The 13,021-nt window shown below is 54.2% G+C and overlaps 5 protein-coding genes across 5 annotated transcripts; 2 read left to right on the plus strand and 3 right to left on the minus strand.

The window, feature by feature from the left end:
- Positions 1-2,449: 2,449 nt before the first annotated feature.
- On the plus strand, positions 2,450-2,894 carry SOH1 (suppressor of hpr1; the record flags this gene model as incomplete). Its single annotated transcript, XM_053186029.1, has 2 exons — positions 2,450-2,551; positions 2,619-2,894. The coding sequence occupies 2 exons, from the start codon at positions 2,450-2,452 to the stop codon at positions 2,892-2,894; spliced, it is 378 nt and encodes a 125-aa protein (XP_053030013.1).
- Positions 2,895-3,394: 500 nt separating this feature from the next.
- COL26b_013414 (uncharacterized protein) lies at positions 3,395-3,833 on the minus strand (the record flags this gene model as incomplete). The annotated part of the gene is made up of 3 exons (XM_053186030.1): positions 3,395-3,430; positions 3,482-3,768; positions 3,824-3,833. 3 exons carry the CDS (start codon positions 3,831-3,833, stop codon positions 3,395-3,397), a joined length of 333 nt encoding a protein of 110 aa, XP_053030014.1.
- Positions 3,834-4,761: 928 nt separating this feature from the next.
- COL26b_013415 (uncharacterized protein) lies at positions 4,762-5,615 on the plus strand (the record flags this gene model as incomplete). Its single annotated transcript, XM_053186031.1, has 3 exons — positions 4,762-4,788; positions 4,865-5,036; positions 5,146-5,615. 3 exons carry the CDS (start codon positions 4,762-4,764, stop codon positions 5,613-5,615), a joined length of 669 nt encoding a protein of 222 aa, XP_053030015.1.
- Positions 5,616-6,933: 1,318 nt separating this feature from the next.
- On the minus strand, positions 6,934-8,223 carry COL26b_013416 (uncharacterized protein; the record flags this gene model as incomplete). Its single annotated transcript, XM_053186032.1, has 2 exons — positions 6,934-7,728; positions 7,777-8,223. 2 exons carry the CDS (start codon positions 8,221-8,223, stop codon positions 6,934-6,936), a joined length of 1,242 nt encoding a protein of 413 aa, XP_053030016.1.
- Positions 8,224-9,765: 1,542 nt separating this feature from the next.
- On the minus strand, positions 9,766-12,200 carry COL26b_013417 (uncharacterized protein; the record flags this gene model as incomplete). The annotated part of the gene is made up of 4 exons (XM_053186033.1): positions 9,766-9,965; positions 10,018-11,389; positions 11,450-11,554; positions 11,613-12,200. 4 exons carry the CDS (start codon positions 12,198-12,200, stop codon positions 9,766-9,768), a joined length of 2,265 nt encoding a protein of 754 aa, XP_053030017.1.
- Positions 12,201-13,021: the final 821 nt, after the last annotated feature.

The following is a 13,021-nucleotide window of genomic DNA, read 5'->3' on the forward strand; positions in this document are numbered from 1 at the left end:
AGGGATAGGACATCAGGGTCGAAGATAAAAGGACATGTAGATGCAGCTGAGATGAACAAGAAACCTTCCTTCCTCATCTGAGGATTCTCATTTGAGAAAGGAAGTACGAGTTGCAACATTGCTCCTACCAACCCTTTGCACATAGCTCCTACATCAACTTAGACGGCGCAAGAATCGTAATGAAAGGTATTGACATTTCATGAGCCCAACCATTTCATGATAATCATGCTCAATTGAACTTCTCATATATCTTCCTGGATTCATGGCTCCTCTTGGGGCCTCAGGTCTTTGTGGTCAAACTGCTAGAACAGCATGAACAAGACGAGAAGCTCGACAAGTACTGCTTTTTGACATTTGTATTATTCCCAAACAACTTGGCAACTTTTATCCCGTCTAATTAAGTACGCTTTGCGTTTCATTTCATAGGACATCATATGTTGGAACTCAAATTACAAGTCGTGAGTAATAAAAAGGAATACTAAATGATTGTTGTAAATCAAAAGCAAGATCGTGTTGCGTTCTACCGTCGGCGTCAGCTTTTCCATCTGAGCGCCACTAGCTGTGCAGATAACAAACTTCACCATCCATGGAGCTTTTTGAAAGCCTGATTTTTAATCTTATTGACCTTCTCTTGATTTTTCGCTCATTCTCGAAGCGTCTTGCTAGTCCAAGCTTGAAATTGTCACCCGACGAAGCGGTGAAGATAACATGCGCATTTCCTGGATAATATGTGATCATTTTCGAAAGATCAAGCTGTTTCATCTTAATGAAGACACTTATGAACTCTTCTATTTCAACTTACTGGTTTGTATTTGTGAAAAAAGAGGTGTGAAAATACTTGACCAATGGCCATTCGACGCAGTACATTGCTGATCAGAGTGTTTGCTGAACTACCAAGCTTGAAAATGAGACAAAGTATTTGCTCTTGTAGCTGAAGTCTCTTCATTTGGCCCTGCGATCCAGTCGATATGAAGCTAGGCCTAGTGCTGCTTTATCTAAAGAGAATGGAAGCACGTTAACATGCGGAATATGGGCTGGTTCTGCTTACGATCTTGTAAGACGGAGCCTAGGTACTTCGGCAAGGTTAATGATTTCTAAGATATAAAGAATGATACCGCTTGATTTTCCTGCGCTGGAGTGACTACTGTATGCTCAATTGCTCTTATTGAAGACAACGACGACAATAGCAGTGAAGACGCTGATAACGACATAGAGGTAGAGAAAACGACGACAGCAATGGCAGCGACGACGATGAAGACGACGGTAAAACATAGTATGCTACCACAGGGAAAGTAGTCACTCTAGCACAGGAAAAATAGGCGGCTTGAAAGAATATGAGTACATGTAGTAAATTAAGACGCGGAAGGGGTTACTGAGTGTTTGTGAGGCGATCCGTCGACAGGATCTAGCTGGTCAACAGGGTAAATCTGAGATATCAGAGTTGTTGAAACGTACCTAGTCTCTGAAGTATCCCGTGCCCCGAATTTTCAACCTGAATGATGAAAGTTGTCTGAAAAAGCAATCAAGTGAGCGCACCGTCGCATCAAGCATTTGAGAAAAGAGACCGGAGTAAATGCAGATTGTATCTGACGCAGACTGCGATTGATCATGATGATAACTACTGAAGATTCGGGTGAGAGGTCTGCCCTGGGCCGCCCCTTCCTTTCACCCCTCCTTCCCAATGGCTCTTTCCACCTCACCTCACCTTCACCTTTCACCCACATTCCAAACCCTTCCATCCCGTCTTTGATAAAGGAGCTTTTCCTGCCTGCTGTCATCCGACGGTCGAGAGACACCCCCTACCCCCTCTTCCGTCCCGCTTAGTCCAGCGGTCCGATTAAAGAATGGTAGAAAACCTCAAGAGACGTCTTGGTTGGATTTTCATGGGTTCTTGAACTGACGAGTTCAAGAACCGAACTTTTGACTTTTTCTTCTTCTTCTGTTTAGAACATTGAATCTGTAATGCCGACTGAAATCTGAATAAGGTCTGTCCTGCGTACCTAAGCTCATGGATCAAATCGTGGGATGCCCAAGGCTCGGTATTGAGCTGCAGAAGGGTGTCTCTGATGTTGGTGCAGGGGACCTGGTAACTTCCCCACGAAAGCTCCTGCAGCTCACCGACCCTTCACCGAAATTAATGTTAGTGAAGCACTACTATCACTGAAGTTCCATAGCTGTTTCCCTCGACTTTAATCATATCATTTTCTTCAGAAACGTCTCAATTGGCAATAAATTGCTACCAAAGCTTGTATGATTCTTTGTGATAACAGCAAAGAACTCTTTCAAATCGTCGTCGCGACATTGTGGAACTACAGCAAGGTCCTCAACTATCGCGCTTCCAGAGCTAGCCCGAACCCTGTTCCCAGCTCAGAACCACACCCACGCCAACCCGTCAACGCCATCCAACCTTCTTCCCTCATCCACCACGATCGGCATCGCAACCGCAAACATGGCCACCGCACCCCAACAAACACCCTCTCAGCCGCCCGCGCCGCCCGCAGAAAACGAGCCTGTCTACGGCGGCCACACGCGGTTCGAGATCGAGCTCGAGGTATGTCGTCCCCTCTCTTCGCGCCCGCCCTCATCGTCGCGAACAGCACTAACCGTCGCACCAACAGTTCGTCCAATCCCTCGCGAACCCTTACTACCTCAACCACCTCGCCACCCAGAAGCTGCTCACCCGCCCCGAGTTCGTCGCGTACCTCGCCTACCTGCAATACTGGACCCGTCCGCCTTACCTCAAGTACATCATGTACCCCGGCCCTACGCTCAAGCACCTCGAGTTGCTGCAGCAGGAGCAGTTCCGACAGGATATCATTAGTCCCGATCTCGTGTTGAGGCTGATTGAAGACGGCATGAAGGCGCCGGTGGAGTGGCACCGCAGCGAGGCTTGAGGCGTAGGACGAACGATGACAGAATTGACGCGGATTCGGGCTGTTGAATCTCACGACGGCGTTCTGGGGACGCAAAGCGTACCCTTACATGTCTTGGGCCGCGGCGGGAACCAGGCGCATTTGATCTCAGCATTATGGGTAAATGGATGCGAGCCAGAGCTGGGGTCAAAACTACAGAGCCCTATGGCGCCGCGGCCGCATGTTGTGGCCTGCGTAGGGCGATCACTGTCGCCGATTCTGGAAGAGCGCGAGAAGCATGCACATCAATGCCAATACAGACGTAGCGCACAGAGGTCAGACAGGTATATGGGAAATGGCGTCAAGTAGGCTGGCGACGGCCGGGCCTCCAACAGGGTCTTATTAAACCGGTTTTAGAGAGCAAGGCAGAAGACCCCTCGATACCCTCTCCCAGGCGCATCAATCGCGCCTCTAATAAAGCAAATGAATATTCCCCAACGCCACGCAATGCGAAGTAGTGTAGACCAACGACAACATCCTTTTCAGTTCTCTCTCCATCTCGTTCCGCAAGTCATGCACTGTACTATGTTAGCATCCTTTAGCCCTACACGACACCAACAGCGACGTACCTTGAAGAATGTAGTCATAGGCTCATCAGCAGACCGAATCTGGACCTGGAAGAAAGCCGCCTCCTCGCCGTTGCATCCATCCTTGGGGCACTGTGCGCGCGCCTTGTCGGCGTTGTCCCACTCGCCGGGACCGCCAAAGACGTCCTCGCGCTCCTTGCGCTCGAATTCGCGGCGCGAATAGATTGGCTCGGTGATGGCGTGCTCGAAGGGGCAGGTGCGGCACTCGAGGCGGTTGCGGACGCCGGCGTAGGCGGAGACGGTCAGGATGTTTGCGCAGTTGGGGCAGACTGGCGAGGCATAACGTTAGTCGGTGTCGTCGCGTAAAGGAGACGGGGGACTTACAGAGCAACATGTTGGCGGCTGGAGCTTTTCAGCGTGTCAGGTGGGAGGTGTGGATAATGCGGCGGCTGTAGTACTGCTGCTATTGAGGGGAGTGCGAATGCGCAGCAAGCATGTCTCGGTGACTGTGGTGATCGTAGAAAATTCAGCGGGTCGAGATGCGACGGTGGGGGACGACGAAGTCACACCTCGGTCAAGACTCACCACCGAGAAAAGCTTGGCATCCATCACTCACCTTGGGACCTGGACTGGACGGGACTCATCCCGCCGGATCCCGCCCAAATAAATCTCCGTGCCCCTCTATCCTTTCCATCGCTCCCCCGCCTTACCCGTCCCCTCGACAATTAGCGCCTACCGGCGGGGCACTCCAACCACTGTGAGCTGTTACAGCGATCCTTTGTCCTCTGTAAGCCGCCGGCGGTTACGTACCACACCCGCTAAAAGAAGACAGCCTCCAGGGGTCGGTAGATCTCACTGCCACCTCCTGGGCCCGGGTCTTCCCAGCCAAACACCTCTCGTCTCCCCCAATTACGTCCCCTTGACCCAGATCTAGGCCAACCACCACTGCCGAACACCTGTACCTTTGACGGGATATACATCTGCCTGGTCCAACTGTCTCTGTCTCGCCTTGTGTGCGCGCGAAATCTGCATCCTTTCGTTGGGCACATTTGCATTTCGCGATTTTCTTCCCATTGCGACGGGCAAATTACGTAGCGCAGCCAGGCCTACCTTACCTTACACGAACGAACGAACGAACGAACGCAACGCAGGAGCCCCTCCTCCTCCGACTTCACCGACAAACGAACGCAACTTTTACCCCACCAACCGAACCTACCTTTACCTTACCTGCGCCCATCCCACTCCAGTACGGTGCCATTTCGAAACACATCTCTCCCCCGGAATCTCAACGACGTCAATACCTTCGCGAGGGCCTACTGATCATGGCGGGTGACAACGAGGAACACGAGGTAAGTCGCTCATGTCGCCAATCTGCCTGTTGCCCAAAATCCAAGGAGGGGTAGACTGACACCAAACCCAACGCAGGGCGCCTCCGTCAAGGAGATCCTCATCGAGGCCTGCCGCCGCAACAACACCGACCTCTTCAACGAAGTCGTCGCCGACATCAAGGACGAGGACGAGCTCTCCCGCATCCTCAACGAGACAACCACCGTCATGGGAAACCACCTCTACCACGAAGCTGCCTCGCGGGGTAACTGTACGCTGAACCCATCCCACCACCACTCCTCTCTTCCAAACCCATACATACCCTTTCCTCCACATTCACACTCCTGTACCATCCCGCTAACACATCCGTCCTCCCGCAGATGAGATCATCGACCTCCTCCTCGACCAACCCAACTTCGAATGCGACCCCGTCAACCGCCTCGAGGGCGACACGCCCCTGCACACCGCCATCCGCTGGATCAACTCGGAACCCCCCGCCCAGCGCGAGTTCGGCAACGCCCTCGTCGACATGATGCTCGAGGCCGGCTCCAACCCGCGCGTCAAGAACAAGGGCGGCCTCACCGCCCTCCAGCTCGTCGACCCCCGCAACACCGCCCTCCGCGACCTCATCCAGAAGCACGAGTACGCCTCCCTCAACGCCGGCGACTTCATCAACGTCGACTCCTCCGCTGCGGCCCCCAAGGGCAAGGCGCCCCCCGTCCCCAACCACGTGGCACCGCCCGTGCAGGACGACGAGAGCGACGATGACGCCGAGTTCAGTGGGAGCGACGACGAGGAGAGGGCCGAGTGGGAGCGCAGGCGGAAGGAGAGAGCTGCCAGGAGGGGCTGATGACGGCTGCTACGGCTACGATGGTTTGAGTGGATTGTCAGTTTTATTGCATTCGAGAGGACGAAGGGAAGACTTCCGGCATATCTTGCATTTGGAGAGGACGCGCTATCCCTCCGTCCGGGCGGGTATTCGGGGAGAAGAGAGAGAGAGAGAGAGAACGCAAAGCCGTGAGATACAGGACGGGAAGTACAAACAAAACCAGATTCACGGGAGAAGTCAATTTCTTGGTACAAGTTGCGTAACGGGGTGATTGGGGGGGAGAAACACATGTTAGACTAAGGTATCGTCGCCGTCTCATCAACCCTCGAGGGAAGTCTTTTCGCAAAACAAAAAAATATCATAAAGACATTTCATATGGTCCTTTGCTTGGGAGTGATGGCAAGGAGTCTGAGATGGCAAGGAGTTCAAAGGCCATCATCATTGTGAGAAGTTTCCACTGGTGGCCTGCCTGTACCTGTACCGGCCTAGACGGGAAGGTTGAGAAGGAGGGGAGTATGAGACTACGATTTGTACATGAACTATCAATGCATCGATCACTTTACTTGGAGATCATCTTTATTGGGTGTAAAACAAATGAGACCGCCTATTTTTCCTGTGCCTGCGCGGCTATATTTCCTATGTACTTCATTACTCTTATCCGAGACGATAGTAGTAGCGACGAAGATAACGACGAAGATAACGACGACGACGACGACGACGACGACGATAATAGAAGCGATAATAACTATTAAAGCGACGACGAATATTAAAGTACGACGATAAAGTAGAATAGCTACAGGAAAAGTAGTCGACATAGCACAGGAAAAATAGGCGGTCTCAAAAAAAATACTAGTTTCTGAGCGCCGTCAACGCAAGACGCAGAGAATAGTTCTGGATGTATGCAGCTGGATCGGAGCCGCCGCTCCAGTGCCACTGCGTCGGATACCGGACCCGAAAGCCAAAATCGACGTACCTGAGACTAAGTCTTCACCGGAAGACGCAACTACTTTCTCAAAGTTACAATCAGAAAGGTCAAATACCAATATCAAGGAAACAAACCAAAACATTCACAAGGCACCCAAAGCTGAGTATACACTTGATCTATTGTTTGATACAGGGTATGGAAGTTCTAGGTACGTGAAGGAAAGAAATGTTCGCTGTTGTCATTGTCGACTCACACCCTCGAGTCCTATCTTTATCGTCTACTTCGTACTTCTCGTTCCACGGCTCGTGTTATCGTTCTAGGGTATCCCAATGCTTGAATCCAAAAGCAAAACATGACTCATTGCGCGGGTCCTGCCCGTCATGTTCGAAACGAAGAGAAAGGCCGCCAAATCGCTCAGATAGCCATCAGCAGAGCGGTTACAGCCGCTGCACAGACGGCCCATGCCGACTTGGACGCCACACCCGGAGCGGCATTCTTCTCACTCTGCGACTCTATGTAGGAGAGGTTCTTAACCAGATCCAAGTTCTTCTGGCTCAAGTATCCGGCGCTCGCAAGCTCGAAAAGTTGGGGTCCCATGGTGCGAAGGATGTTGGTACTCCTCCCCGCCGGACAAAAGACGACCTCCCAGCCGCCGCCGGATGGGATAATGAAAGTCGATGTTTGGTCATCAAAGGCGAAACTGTAAGCGTCCGGACAAATCGATTTGGCATGCTTCGAGTACAACCCCGGCTTGCACTTGTTGGGGTCGTGCCACGATCCTATGCAACAGTCCTCATCTGAGTTGGTGGCGGCACATTGACTCTTGCACGGGCTAAAGTCGGGACGCATGATGTTGTCATCGGGGTAAGGATAGACACCATCACCAGGCTTCTCCGGTGGCATGGAAAGAAGGGGCCAAGGACACCAATCTCGAGCGCTGTTATTCGTCTCGGTCGGTTCCCACGGGACGGGGTAGGTGGAGTTGGTATAAACAGTACCACTCGCTGCGGTATTTGACAAAAGACCGGCCGTGGCGATGCAGGCACAATTGGTCAGATTTGGCGGAATGTACGAGGTGTTGTCGGCGGGGATGTAATTGATGCCCACGGGGATGTTGTAGCCGTCGACGAGGGAGATGTCGTAAAAGGTCTGTCTCCCAGAAACGCCGCCAGCCAAGTTGAACTCGGCTAGTGTTGCAGGAACGGCGCCCTGTCCTCATTAGTATCTCACAGTACCGCGCGAACCATGGTAACTTACACTGAACTCGCAGTTAAGCTTTCCGAAGCAATCGCCCGTTGTGCAACCAGCCGACTCCCCATTGACAGTGCAATTGGTTCTTCCCCACGCTCGGCCTTGCCATGTTGGACCGACCCACAGGTCCCGGCTTTCACCCGCGCCAAGTTCGAAACCCCCGGTGCCGGGGCCGACGCCGTGCTGCGTCGTGATGCCAGGCCAGATCGGTTCTGAACATGTGTTTGTGATCTTCAAGGGTATCCTCCCGTTCCAATCCTCAGGTGGGCCTCGCCTGGCGGGGTTGTAACGCTTGTTCAGTGACAAGTAGTCGGTCTTGTAATTCGGATGTGTGCTTGGGAAGACGATGGCATTGGCGGTTGGGAGCTGCGACGCGAGGGCCAGCGCAACGAAGACGTTCCTGCTGGATGCCGTTGAGCGCCTGTCGCCTTTCCTCGACGGCGCCTGTCTCATTGTCTGCGTATCGGTCGTCTGCGGTCGAATACCCAGATAGTTCAAACAAAGAAGAATGATTGCAAGAATCAACAGCGATATCGATTCGTGACTTGCAAGAGTAAAGGTGTGGTCTATGCTGGAATGGTGCAACAGTTCATGGTTCAGAGGCCCCAAGCTTCCATGGTCCGGCGAGACGACGATCGGGCAAGGATATACGGGCGGCTTCTGCGAGGTGGTGATTTGGTGCCGCCAATAGCTCGCAACGGACCTGCGCCGAGTGACGTACAGCGTGTCGTCGAAAGAACGAATGGAAGCAAGGGGCGGCAAGGCCCCAAGAGGTGATCGGCCTGCTTGATCCAGGGCCAATACCTGATTATCCCTGTCGACGCGATATAGCGTCAGAGGGTGCCAGGTGGGAGCTGCAGGTTGGTTGGACGGGTGAATCAGGAACTGGGTCGTAGGGCAGAAGGTAAAAAGACTGTTTCAGGCGCTTAAAGAGGGTATTCGTGGAGCTAGCGATGCAGAGAGGCGGATAGGGTGTTTACAGGTTCGCACGCCTGTTGTTGAAGATGGAAATGGTTCTGTATGCCGTTCTCACGTTCTCGACACACGCGATGGAAAGGGGGGCACTAGAGAGCCGCTGCCTCCAACAGCAGCCGATGGGGAGCACCAACCCATCCCATCGTCGCCTGCCCGCCGGCGCTTGTCGACGTTGCAGTTGCAGGGCCGGACCTTGGGTCGAACCTCTCAGCGGTTCATGTTCAGACGATGACGCAGGTGCAACTGGCTGCCCAGTTTCCCGTTGGAACTGCAGGGTCCATTTCGGGTAGCCAACGACCGGGGCCTTCCCTGCTTGGCTTGTTGCCCCGCGCCGTTCTGGCCTCAGCTCCACCTGCAAGCTGATGTGGCTGTGCCCAGAATTGTTAGAAGCGGTCAGCACGACAAGTACTGCTTTGCCGCCGGACTGTGGGACTGTACCTTCCCATGAGCTGTCCTCTATCTCCCACACAGCCTCAGTATCGTTGCTCTTTTGCCGTCATCATATCACTTTAGATGCCATTGAGAATGTCAAGGGCCAACATGGGGAACGTTGACTCACCACGTGGTGGCAGAGTGAAGCCCACAGAGTCGTGCCGGGCATCGTAGCTTGTTTCTTGGCCAAGATCTGGCGTTGACTTCAACCCTGCATCGACCCGGCGATATCTTCAGGCTCACAGACAGGAAAATAACCTTGCACGTTCCAGATGGGCAGCTGTTGCAACCTTCTTGGTCTTCAATAAACTTGATTTGTCCCATGCTGGGAATGTCGTGCGTCTACAGTGGACTACAGGCCATCATCTTTCAGTGTCGTAATAAAAGCCTCCCAGAGTCCAGTCCTCATCTCCAGTAGTCAGTCCTGGGAGGTCTCTTCGTAAGATATATACTCTTGGCCATTATTAGCCTCGGCTGCCCTTCCTGCTCCTTCACCTTTTCGAGGTATCATCCGAGTGTATGGAAACGAAATGCCCAACGCAAGCCGGCAAACAGATTATCATTCTTCTCCCCCAAATTCCGCCATTTTTACCTGAAGCGCGCTCTGCAGCGGCCCATGACCTCGCCTTGGCAGACCAGCTCTGCGCTGAACTCGGATCCGTCAAGAGTCAGGTAAATGTCAAAGTAGACACGGTAGAATGTGCCTTGTGGTGTGTCCATCCTCTCGAAGTCCTTCTCGAGGTTCTTGCGCGAAAGATCAGAGGTCAGAGTGACGACTTCCTTGATACCTATCATGGGGTTAGCGAGTGCTGGGTCGGATTGTGAAGGGAATACACTTACGAGGATCCTTGGTGTATTCGGGGCAAACATCGTCATCGCAGGCGTAGAGGATATCCTCGTACATAAGGGTAGCACCAGGGGCGACCTGTCTGAAGAAGGAAACCTTGACAGGCTCGCCAATCTTGACCTTCTGGCCCTTTTGCACGAAAATCTGCCTGGTGAACTTGCAACGGTCCTTGCCGTCGAGGGACGGCACGCGGTAGGCCTCGGGGTGGTAACCCTCCTTGAAGGGCTGGAGAGTGGCCATGAGATAGTGACGACGAGCAACACGGTGGGTGACGACGCGCTCCGTGATACCGGCAGTAACGGCACCCTTGACAATAGCAGCGACGGAGTCCATGGGACGCACCACCTTGGACTGGAATTGAGGAGGAACGTGGAGCTTGATCTGCTGGAAGAGGTACTCGGAGGCACCGAAACCTCCAACAACCAAAATGTTCTGCAGAGTGCGGTTCTGAGCCTGGATAGCAATGATCTGGTTTCTGACGAGTTCCAGAATGCGGTTTACGACAGGCTCGAAGCACTGCAGAATCTCCTCGTTTGTGAAGGTCATGTAACCTTCCTCAATACCAGCCTCGGGGAATTCGGCCTCGATACCGACATCCACAGCCCACTTCTGACCGTTATTACGGAAGTCGGCCTTGATGCGGTTCTCGAAATCCATGATGCACTTGGCGTACACACGGCCGGCCGTCTTGGATCCGTCGGGCAGCTTCATCTTACGGATCTTGGTGCGCAGAATGTTGCTGAAGTTACGGTTGAGCGCTGTTGAACCGCAAGAGTCACCAGATCCAGCCGTGCACTCGGCCACCGTAAAGGGGTTCTCATCCTCGACTTCGTAGGCAATCAAATCGACTGTACCACCGCCGCAATCGACAATCAGGACGGCGTCGTGAACCTTCAAGTTAAGAAGGCCAGTCTTGGAGCAGAAGATTGCCGCCGCCTCGGGCTCGGAAACCAGGGTCAGGCGGTTGTCGTTCTCGTCTCGGAGGAAACCGGCCTGAATAGCAGCGGCTCTGGTGGCGGCCTTGCCAGCATCGTTCCAAATAGCAGGCACTGTCAGGTAGTACCGAATGTTTCTCTCCTCACGGTTAAACACTTCACCCAACGTCTTCTGCAGCGCCGAGCGCATGGCCTGGCGGAGCTTGAAGAGGTAGTCGGCCGCAACATCGATTTCGGACTTGCCAGGAGGCAGAGGAGGCAGGTTGATGGGGTCGATATATGTGTTGCCGGAAAGCATCAGCTGCAGCTTGAACCACTCCACCTTTTGCACACCGGGTTTCGGGTACCCAGTAGGCGCGAGGGCATCCGCAATATCGGGACCCCATCCGACAACCTTCTGGTACTGATCGTAGTAGAGGACCGTGGGAATCTAGGTCGAGTTTTGTCAGCTGCGATTGACCGCACCAATTCAGTGCCTCCTTGATCGAACCTTTTGCTTTGTGTATGATCCGGCGCCGGGCCATTCCGTAATAATATCCTCCTTAGCCTCGTTGTTCGTGGCGAAAGCGAAAGCCACACCGGAAAACGTTGTACCCTGGCAGTCATGTCAGCAAGCCCGGTCACCCCCGCACTTCTCTCCTGTGTCCACGTACGAAATCGATACCGACTATCAGCTGAGCCTTGCTCCTGCTGTTGCCCTCAACCTCGGCCGCGCTGCCGCCTCTCTGATATTGCGCCATAGGGCCTCCGGGAGGGCCAGGAGGACCCGGGGGAGGGTAGCCACCGCCGCCACCGCCGTACTGAGGAGGACCACCCATGGGATGTCCTGGGCCGCCGACAGGAGGGAGCTGAGGGGGGTATCCGGCGACCGGAGCGCCGGTGTTGATGGGAGGGGGACCGCCGACCATTTGGCTAGGCGGGGTTCTCGTCGGGCCTTGGTTCGTCAACGGGCTTGTGCGGCCGATGGGAGGAGGGCCGCCTTGAGGGTAGTTTGCCGAATAACTCGGTGGTCGGTTCCCGGCGCCTGGGTGATTCATAGGAGCGATAGAGGCGGAAGAGGTCGAGGCGATCGAGCCAGGACGAACGGGGATCTGCTGCGGTATTTGAGGGGCGCCGGACGGGTGGCCTTGGGGAGGAGGGGTCGGGCTTGGGGTCTGGTTCGGGTCTGGCGTCTGGATGCTGGCAGTTGACTTGCGTTTACCGAAACCAAAGCCTTTCAGGCGGGAATTGGAAAAGCTCATAAGGGAAGTGGTATGGAGGAGGGAAGAAGAGGAGGGAAGAGGGGAGAGGAAAAGGGACTCGGGCCTCAGGTGGGCAGGACAAGCAGAGGGTATATCGATTCGGTTTGGGTTGCAGCCGTGTGGTGGTGGTCTCGCCGGGCTGGTCCTGGGCGCAGGCTTGTGCTTTAGACCTTGGGCTTAGGACTCCTCCAGAGGTGGGCGCTGCTGCTGCTGCCGCCGGTGCTTGTGCTGTGCTGTGCTTTTGCTTCTGGGGACAGGACAGGACAGGACAGGACAGGACAGGACAGGACAGGATGGGCAGGACAAGACAAGTAAGGTAAGGATGGGATGGAGCAGGCAGTAGGCTGGGGGGAGGGGGTGGTGGTCAAGTCGCAGTCAAGTCACGGCGCGCCGTGTGGACGGATAGTGAGAGACGGGAAACAGACGGGAGTCGGGAGCGAGAGTCAGGCAGTGGGTGAAAGCCAGGACGACGGACGGGCCTCTGTAGGTAGCTCAGGACTTGTCCTTCTCTCTTCCTTTCCGTCTGTCACTTTGTTTCTGTCTCTCTCTGTCTCTCTCCCAGGTGGTGGTAGTCTGCAATTCCGGACTCTCTGCACTAGGCACACACAGGTTGGCGGGCTGTGACGGTATGGTTCTGGGGGCTGTTTGACAGGACTGATCGGATGGACCAGACGAGAACGTGTGGGAAAGAGTGAGGAGTGAGAAAATAGAATGTGCACTGGGCCGGGCTGGACTGGATTGGACTGGTGGGCTGGGAATTGGGAATGGGTGACCCGTGGTGAGCAAGCAGCAGCGTGAGGAGTGCGAGGTGGACGCAACGC

Source organism: Colletotrichum chrysophilum, assembly GCF_026319265.1.
Source record: "Colletotrichum chrysophilum strain AFK26 chromosome Unknown scaffold_229, whole genome shotgun sequence".
NCBI lineage: Eukaryota > Fungi > Ascomycota > Sordariomycetes > Glomerellales > Glomerellaceae > Colletotrichum > Colletotrichum chrysophilum.